General features: G+C 39.9%; 2 protein-coding genes across 2 annotated transcripts in view; both read left to right on the top strand.

Moving 5' to 3' along the window:
- The first annotated feature begins 930 nt into the window (after positions 1 to 930).
- On the top strand, positions 931 to 4,722 carry LOC102849707 (cathepsin L1-like). Its single transcript, XM_006898878.1, has 7 exons — positions 931 to 1,056; positions 1,326 to 1,448; positions 1,554 to 1,700; positions 1,804 to 2,028; positions 2,466 to 2,631; positions 3,637 to 3,754; positions 4,620 to 4,722. The coding sequence occupies exons 1-7, from the start codon at positions 931 to 933 to the stop codon at positions 4,720 to 4,722; spliced, it is 1,008 nt and encodes a 335-aa protein (XP_006898940.1).
- A 138-nt stretch (positions 4,723 to 4,860) lies between these two features.
- The window catches only part of LOC102849304 (palmitoyltransferase ZDHHC5-like), a 22,725-nt gene continuing 17,819 nt past the window's right edge, over positions 4,861 to 9,766 (top strand). The window contains exon 1 of the mRNA XM_006898877.1: positions 4,861 to 4,873. Within this exon, the coding sequence (XP_006898939.1) occupies positions 4,861 to 4,873 (13 nt within the window). The remainder of the gene's footprint in view (positions 4,874 to 9,766) is intronic.

The raw sequence follows: 9,766 nt of genomic DNA, 5'->3' as shown, positions 1-9,766 counted from the left end.
ACCCACCCCCCACCCCACCCCCGAGCACGAGCGAGAAGCTAGCTTGCGCGCGCAGGGAGGATCGCTGCTGGGGATGGCGAGGCCGGGGTAGGACGGCCCCACTTACCCTGCGGAACCTGGCCGCGGCTGTGGAAATGGGTTCAGGCCTGGGGCGGCCGAGCCCACTCTGGTGGGCCCACAGCAAGCAGGACGCTGGCCGTCCTCAAAACCAGGACGGGCTTTGACCCGGTGCGCCCAGCTTCCTGTGCCGCCTAAGCACCTTCTGGTAAGAAGAAGGGTAGGCAGTGGGACCTAACTGAATACTGGATTCCTTGTGCAAATTTGGAACCCTCCTTGGCTTCCAGGGGCAGATTCCTGACCAATGTTTCAGTTTGGCACTGTATGGGAAGTAATGGTGATAGAGGACTAAGAGTGAGAGTGATAGGAGAGCTTTGGGCACCTGGGCAGCCATTCCAACGTTATGGGAAAACGTTTCAAGAGGATTTCAAGTCCCAAAGCGGCAGCTGGAACTCTGTTAAGGCTGTCTTAATTACTATAGCTCTTGTTCCTTTACTGTGCCTATGAGGGTGAATAATTTACCTTTACTCTTAGTCCTTAACCTGTTTTTTTCCTCTATCCAGGTCTTTACTCAACTCATTGCTTTTGATCCTCCAGTGAGCTTTTAGAGACAGTAACTCACCTGGGAGTTGATTGCCATCTTTCTTCTCCTGAGAAGTAGCTGGTGTATTTTGAACCACTTACCTTTACATTGGTAGTACAATTCCTTACCATTAAGCCACTAGAACACTCTTCTCATAAATTCTTGGGGGGGGGGGGAAAGTAACTCTGTCCACTAATCTTGGTGACTATACTTTTTCATGAGCAAGTAGGATGGCTTTTTAAAATTAATGGTTAATCCGTTTTTGTTTTCCCTTTGTAGGTTGCTGAAAAATGACTTTTTCACTCTTTCTGAGTGTCCTTTGCTTGGGAATAGCTTCAGCTACTCCACAGCATGATCGAAATTTAGATGAGCAGTGGTTTAAGTGGAAGTCAACATACAAGAGACCATATGACACGGTTGGTATCATGCTGCCCAGAGGGACCTCAGAGAATTACTGGTTGGAAAATGGGGACCAGCTAGACCTACCTAGAGGTCAGATCTGACAAAGGCTTAGCTTCATGGTGCCCATTCCTGAGTGCCTTGTGGACAAACACACATCCCTGCTGTGTCAGAGTTGGGAAAGAAGCTCCCGAAGTTATCTTTGGTCATAGTTTCTCTTTACTGATTTGCTTAATAAGAAGGATTGGGTTTTAAGTGGAATTAAAATATCAGATATTTTCTCTAGAATGAAGAAAGTTGGAGGAGAACAATTTGGGAGAAAAATGTGAAGATGATTGAATTGCACAATCAGGAGTTCAGCCAGGGGAAACATAGCTACTCACTGCTCATGAATGCCTTTGGTGACATGGTGGGTGTGGCATTTGCTGATTATATAATTCTTTGCACTTCCTCTCCCCAGTACTTTAACAAAATAATGTTGGATTTTCAACATTTTATTTCTTTTTCTTTGAAGACCAATGAAGAATTCAGGCAGGTGATGACTGGCTTTCAGAACAAGAAACACAAGAAGGAGAAGGTGTTCCAAGAATTTCCCTCAGATAATATCCCCAAATCTGTAGACTGGACTCAGAAAGGCTATGTGACTCCTGTGAAGAATCAGGTATGACAGGATTCTGACTGATCTGTCATGCGGTGTTGCCAGAAAGTAATTGTCCTCTTGTTTGCCCAGTGGAGAGGCCTTTTAAAAAAGTTTCTCTTTTCAGGGTCATTGTGGTTCATGTTGGGCTTTTAGTGCAACTGGTGCCCTTGAAGGACAGATGTTCCGCAAAACTGGCAAACTTGTTCCACTCAGTGAACAGAACCTAGTGGACTGCTCTCGGCCTGAAGGCAACGAAGGCTGCAATGGTGGCCTAATGGATTATGCCTTCATGTATGTTCAAGACAATAAAGGCCTTGATTCTGAGGAATCCTATCCCTATCTTGGAACGGTAAATGGAACTCCTAGCTTAGTTTTCATTCCAGTTGTTTGGAAAGCTGAGCATTTTCAAGGAAAAAGACACTTATTTTAGTATTCACATTTCAAATAGAAGAATCTGTATCCACAACTATCAAAACTATCACTATAAATTAATGATATAAATTAGCCTTTCTGATTAGACAGTTAACATACAGCTAGCTATTCTTCTATGGAACATGGAGAATAAATTTTGAGAGAGAACAAAAGCAATGTTTAGGGGTCAGATAAGGCTTTGGGCAGCACATAATTCTTGAGTCACTAAATCTTTTCTAGAGGGTTTTCAGGAGATACCAGCAGATTTTAGATTTTTCCATTCATTTTACTCCCTGGGCTCTTTTATAACATGGCTGGCTCTCTACGCAGAGGTAAGTGGTAATAATTGTATTTCTCACATTCATCAATTGAAAGGACACAGAAGCCTGCCACTACAAGCCCGAGTTTTCTGCTGCCAACGTCACTGGCTTCGTGGACATCCTTCAGGATGAAAAAGAATTGATGAAGGCACTGGCATTTGTGGGTCCCATCTCTGTTGCTATTGATGCTGGTCTTATGTCCTTCCAATTCTACTCCTCAGGTATGCATCTTTTTTTGTTGTTGTTATAAACATTAGGTAGAATATTTAGAAACCCATCATAACATGTCAGCATCTCTTTGATACACTTTTGAATGTGCATTTAGTCTGTGTGGGTTATTTTTATATCTAGTGTTTCCATTTGGCATAATTTTAAGCATAATGCAATGATAACAAGCAGTTCATAAATATTTTTAATGGCTCTGGTGGCCTGGTGGCAGTAAGCTGCCCTGCAATCCTGAAGGCATGTGGTTTGAGGCTACCTGCTGCTCCATAGGAGAAGGATAGGCAGTCTCCTCCTGTGTAATTAACTGCCTCTGAAAACCTGCAGGAGGATCAACTATGGCTTGGTTCTGACTCTGCGGTACACAAAAACAACATAATTCTTATAGGGACCTCTGGTGGCCTAATGGTAAGAAACCGCATTGCAATTTTGAAGGCATGTGGTTCTAATTGTTCCTTGGGAGAAGGATGACCATGTAACTAACTGCCTCTGAAAACCCATTAGAGGGTCAGCCAAGGATCAGTTCCTCCTCAGTGGTACTTAACAACAACAACATAATTCTGTAAGTGTATCCTCATTTACTTATTCTCCAGTTTGGGATCTTAGAATGTTTCTCCTAAGATTTTTACTGAGGAGAAAACCTGGAGACTCCCTTGGCTCAAGTATTTTTGTGTTCAGAGGGTACCTAGGTGGTGCAAATGGGTTACATTAGTCTGCTAACCTTAAAGATCAGTGCTTTGAACCCACATAGGGCTTTAGGAAGAAAGATCTGGTAATTTTGGTCCATAAAAATTAGTCAGAATTCTGTGGAGTCACAGTTACATCATTAGAGAACTAGAAAGAGAATGGGCTTATTTGCTTTTTGTTTGGTTTCATTAGAATGTCATCCTGAGAGTGACAGGGGTTAGCTCTCATTCCATCACATCTCCTTTTATGAGGTCATAGCATCGCTTACTGTTATGGATCACTTGATGTTACTCACGCAGCATTGATTTCTCTTCCAGGAATTTATTATGATAAATCCTGCAGCAGCAAGCAACTAAACCATGGTGTTTTGTTGGTTGGCTATGGCTATGAAGGAACAGATTCTGATAATAATAAGTTTTGGCTTGTCAAGAACAGGTAAAAACTGCCCTATAGTTTACTAATCATCAAAATTTAGATACAAGTCCACAAACCATTAAGTGCAATTCTAAAATCTAGAACTCTTCCTCTCATTTGGAGTAACCACTAAAATTCCAGTGCTTTATTGTGAGGTTGCACATAGGGTCGCTATGAGTCACAAGCGACTTGACGGCACATAACAACAACAACATTTTTAACAGTACATTTCTGAATTCTGGAAACATTCTAAAAGGCATACCTTAGCTCTAAGTGTTGCAGTTCTGTGAAAGGTCAGCATCTGAGGTGTGTGTGTTGTGTGTCATCAAGTCAGAACTGAGCAATAGCTGATCCTCCAGGGGGTTTTCACAGGCAATAAATTGCACAGTAGGAGATTGTCCATCCTTCTGCTGCCAAGCAGCTGGTGTCTTTGAACCAGCTTTTGGATTTCAATGTGCCTTTGGGATTGCAGTGCACCTTCTTAGCACTGAGAGTTTATGTGGATTTGAAACCAAAACCATAAACACTGTTGACATTGAGTCAACTCAAACTCATGGTGACCCCAAAATGAGTAGAACTGTGCTCCATGGACTTCAGTGGTTTTCCAGAACTCCTTACCAAACAGCCTAGGTGGATTTGTACCTGACTGCTACCACTTAACTGGTTTTGATACCCAGGGATTCTAGTGATCAAGTTTAGGACTCAAACATATATGAACAGTGTACATCTGCTTCCTCATTTTCTTAAATCTGAAATATTATCCAGAAGAGCCTAGAGGCTTCTGAACACTCTTAGATACTAGTTGTCATTGTAAATAAAACTGAAATGTATTTGATTCTTTGAATAACTAGAAAATCTCACTGTTTTGTTTTGTCATGTTTTTAAGCTGGGGCCCAACTTGGGGTGCAAAGGGGTACATAAAGATGGCCAAAGACCGAAACAACCACTGTGGAATTGCCACTGCAGCCAGCTACCCTGTGGTGCCTTAATTGATGAAGGATCCAGGACAACCTTTCTGAATGGATTTTACCTTAAATTGACCATCCTTTATTGTCTGAGATAAAACACTTGAATCATTAAGGATACAAGTTGTGATTTGAATTCTGTGACATTTTTACACTGGTAAAATGTTACCACTCGGTAACTCTATAAACAGTTTTGTAATACTAACTTCTTAATGCTTAAGACTTTTAATGTCATTTTTTAAAAAAATGTATGTAAAGTCTTACCTTTTAAAATAAAACTTATGTTTCATGTGTAGAAGAGGGGCGTCTTTGTTTTTATGTATTAGCCTTTCATGTGGTACAAATGTGATGGGCTATAAAAATAACTGAAAGTGCAAATAGTACGTTAATTTACTTTCACTTCTTAATTGATTCTGCCTGACCAACGCTTGAACGAAACAAATGTTGATATATGATCTACAAGGACCAAGTTAAACCTTCACTTTAGTGAAGAAAGTTGAAAATTGATTAGAAATTTAAAAGTTCATTAAAATTCTAATTGTTAAGTGTTACTGAGCTAACTATGATTTATAGTGATGCGGTGACAATGGATCTGAACACTGCCCTATCTTATGCCATCCTGATATTCTCTTGCATACTTGAATTCACTGTTATAGTCACTGTATCACTCCACATCTTCAGAGTCTTCCTCTCCTGAGCTGACCCTCCACCTTCCCAGCATGATATCCTTCTCCAAGGACTGGCCACTCCTAACAACATGCCCAAAGTGCATGGGATCCAGTTTTACTTTCCTTGCCTCAAGAAGCGCCATGGCTGTAAATTTTTTTTAACTGAGATTTTAATACAAGTTTATAGAGAACTTGGATTTCAATCATTCATTGTTGTACATTTTCCTCCCTGACTCCTTCCCCCACCAGTTCTCTTTTGTCTTTGGAAAAAACCTTTTTCATTGTTACTGACACCCCCACCCCTAGTATACTTTACAGTGCATCTCTTATTCTGGACTCTTGCCATGCCAGTAATACCTAATCATATATTCCTTTTATACAGTTCTCTCAATTGTTTCAATGTCAGGTACATTATTTATTCCCTCTTTGAAGACATGTGTGTCTGTCTTTTCTGTAGTCCATGGAATACTCAGTACTCTTCAACACTAGAATTTAAAGGCATATTTTTCTGCTATCCTTGTTCATTGTCTAATGATGTTGTGATGCTTTTTATTTTTTTGATGTTCAGATATAATCCATGCAGTCTTTGATTCTTTGCAACAAATGTTTCAGGACCTCATTTCAGTGAGATATGTCATCAATAACACAGATTGTTGATGTATCTTCCTGCAAATCTGATGTCACATTCTTCATACAGTTTAGTTTCTCTAATGACCTGCATGCAATTTGAATAGGTATGTAGAAAAAAATACAATCCTGATGCATCCTGGAAGCAGGAGTGGCATGCACTTCCGAAATAGCTTGCCTCTGGAAACTCTATGTATGAACAGTGCTCAGGCTGTTCGTTCATAGGGTCACTATGAGTCGTCTACGACTCGATGGCACCAAACAACAACAATGACCTGCATGCAGTTTGAATAGGTATGTAGAAAAAATACAATCCTGATGCATACCTTAGCTGATTTTAAATCATACTGTATTCAAACAACAGCTTCCTGGTCTAGGTGTAGGTTTCAGATGAGCACGATTAATGTTTTGGGATTCTCATTCTTCCCAATCTAAGCCACAATTTATTAGGATCCACGCAGTCAAAAGCCAATAAAATTGACGTCCTTCTAGTATCTGTTTTTAGTCAAGGTCCATCTGACATCAGAAATGGTAGCCAGCATGCCACAGCTTCTAAACTGAGGTGGAATTTTGGCAGTTAACTCTTGATGTGCTATGCCTGTACTATTCAATGTACTATTCTTAATGAATCAAGATTCTTTAGTTATGGCAATTCTCTGTTGATGTATATTCTAGCTATTTTGTAAAAATCTTAAGATTTTTTACATTAATGATACTTGATATATAATTTCCACATTCTGTTGGATCATCATTTTTGGAATTGGAACAAATATGGATCACTTCCAGTCAGTTGGCCAGATAAATGTCCTCCAAGTTTCTTCACAACCCAACTGGAAATGTCCATATATTTGGCTATTCCAAAGTAAGGTGATTCAACAGAATGTGAATTTTAGAACAATGTCAGTATCATACTAATTCAAGTTAGATATAGTGGAAGATTTGGGAAAAGGGCTATCATTGGTTATTTCCAATGGTTCATAACTAAAGGCAGAAAATATTAAAAAGATGTTTGACTGACCATGAAAAAGAATTCAACAGTATGGACCACAATATATTATAGATGACTTTGGGAAGAATGGGAATTCCAAAACATTTCTTTTATGGTGTAGCATATAGGGAGTTACACAGCTAATCCAAAGGCTCTGATGGTTTGAATCCACCAGGAGCGCCACTGAAGAAAGATGACCAGTCTCCTCATGCTATTTACTGTCTTGGAAGACCTACTGAAAGGTAAACTATGAGTCCATTTCAGTTTGATGGCAATAAGTTGAAGAATTGAGTGCTCATACAGAGTCTATATATAGATCAAGAGGCAATTTAACAGAACCAAGGGGTGTTATATAGTTTAAAATCAGGAAAAGACTACGTCAGGGTCGTATCCTTTCATCATACCTATTCTGTCTATACTGAGAAAATAAGCTGCATTTTATGAAGAACTTGTCATCAGGTTTAGAGGAAGACTTATTAAAAACTTGTGTTATGCAGATAACATTCTTGCTGAAAACAAAGAGGACTGAATATATTTACTGATAAAGGCCAATGATTACAGCCTTCAATGCACTCCAACATAAAACAGCTGGAATAATAAACAGCATGATATTGTTGTTATGTGCTATCTAATCACCTGCGACTCATAGCAACCCTATGTATAAAAGCTCTGAACTCTACCCTATCCTGAGCCAGTCTCACTGACTCCAACACTCTCAAGCCCACTGCCCCAGTTATCATGTCAACCCATTTCACCTGGGGTCTTCCTCTTCTGTTCTGTCCCTCCACCCTTCTAATATTGTGTCCCTCTCCAAGGACTGGTCCCTCTTGGCCCCATACCCAACATATGAAATGAAGCTTCAAACTCCGTTTCATCTAGAAACCTAGTATCACCTTAAGACAGACCTGTTTGTTCTCCTGGTTGTCCATGGTTTGTTTAAAAACCCTTCTCCTGCACTACAACTCAAAGGCACAATTCTTCTGTCAATCTTAGTATCCAACTCTCTAAGGCCTAGTATGTAATTATGAAAACAAGAGCCTGGATCAGGAGCACATCAGTCTCTAGTCTCCTTAGCACTCTGGAGTGGTCCCTGACAGCAGACTTCTCCAATGCAATTAATCTTTTGATTTCCTGATTGCTGGTGCCAACCAATACTCTGTTGATTGTGGAGCTAAGCAAGCTGAAATTGTTAACATCAATCTTTTCTCTTTTCTCCATTCATCATGGTGCTACTAATAGGCCCAGTGGTGAGAATCTTTGTTTTTCTTGATGTTGAGCTTCAATCCATATTGAAGACTTGAGTCCTTGACCTTTTGCAGCAAATGTGTCAAGTCTTCCTTAGGTTCAGCAGGCAAAGTTGTGTCATAGATCAGGTTGTTGAGTCTTGCTCCAATCCTGGTGCCACATTCTTCCTCATAAAGCCCAGCCTCTTGAATGGTATGTTCTGCATATAAATTGAAAAGATATTGAGACAGGACACATCCCTGACATCCCTTTCCTAATTTTGAAACTGCAGTGTTTTCTTGCTGTTTGACAACTGCTTCCTGGTCCAAATATAGGTTTCATATGATCACAATCAAATGTTCTGGGATTCCCATTCTTCTCAAGGTTAGACATAATTTGTTGTGATCTACACAGTCAAATGCCTTTGCATAGTCAATGAAACACAGACATTTCTACAGTATTCTCTGTTTTCAGCCAAGACCCATCTGACATTGGCAATGATGTCTCTAGTGCATGGCCTCTTATAAATCCAGCTTGTTTTTCTGGCAGTTCTCTGCTAATGTACTGTTTCAATAATTTTTTTTATAACCTCCAGCAAGATTTTGCGTGTGTGTGTGTGTGTGTGTGTGTGTGTGTGACATTAGTGATAAATAGAAAAGATATTGAAATTGTCAAGAATTTACTTTATTTGGATCTATAATCAATTCCAATCAAAGTTAATGGTTGAAATAAAATGATACATTGAATTGGGAAAATCTGAAAACCCATTTACTTTTTGCTGTAGAGTTAAAATAGACTCATAGTGTATTGTACACTGGGGTTTCAAAGCCTATAAATCACACAGAAAGAGATTACTCATCTTTCTCCCAAGGAGTAAGCTAATGGGTTCAAATGCTCAGAGAGAAACCAACTTTGAGTTAGTAGCACAGCTCTCTATGAACTATTCCATCTCTTTAAAGTGCTCAAAAACAAGATGTCATTTTTAAGATTCAAGTATTCATGATGCCAAAAAGAGGATTAGCAAAGACGTTTAGAAACAGTAAGTCCAAAAGACTAATGGACCATTCAGACTTCAACTTCCATGACCATGAGACCAAAAGAACTGGATGATACCTGCTTACCAATGCTGACCACTCTAAAAGAGATCACCATAAAAGATTCTTGATAGAGTGGGGGAAATCTGGAACAAAACCAGAATGGCTTGCTAGTCTGATAAAAACCGAGGGAGCTTTTAAGACTATGACTCCCGGACACCCTTCAAACCTGGAACAAAACACCCTCATGCCTCAACTTTCAGTCAAACCATAGGCCTTTTAGGTGAACTAATAGCAGGGAACTCACTCCTTAATAACTAATGACATTAGGTCAAAAGAATAGAGTAAAGCAAACATTTACTCAAAGATAAAGCCCAGAAGGCAGGAAGTAGTAGTATGGAATTTATCTTTCAATATGACTTCTCTTGTTGACGTTGAGCCTTAGTCCATACTGAAGGCTGCAGTCCTTGACCCTTCGCAGCAAGTGCATGAGGTCCTCCTCAGTTTCAGCAAGCAAGGTTGTGTCA

This window comes from Elephantulus edwardii, unplaced genomic scaffold (genome assembly GCF_000299155.1).
Source record: "Elephantulus edwardii isolate Elephantulus edwardi_28Jun2011 unplaced genomic scaffold, EleEdw1.0 scaffold00238, whole genome shotgun sequence".
NCBI classification, from domain to species: domain Eukaryota; kingdom Metazoa; phylum Chordata; class Mammalia; order Macroscelidea; family Macroscelididae; genus Elephantulus; species Elephantulus edwardii.
The sequence above is the reverse complement of the archived record's forward strand: the minus strand, read 5'-3'. Positions and strand labels throughout refer to the sequence as shown.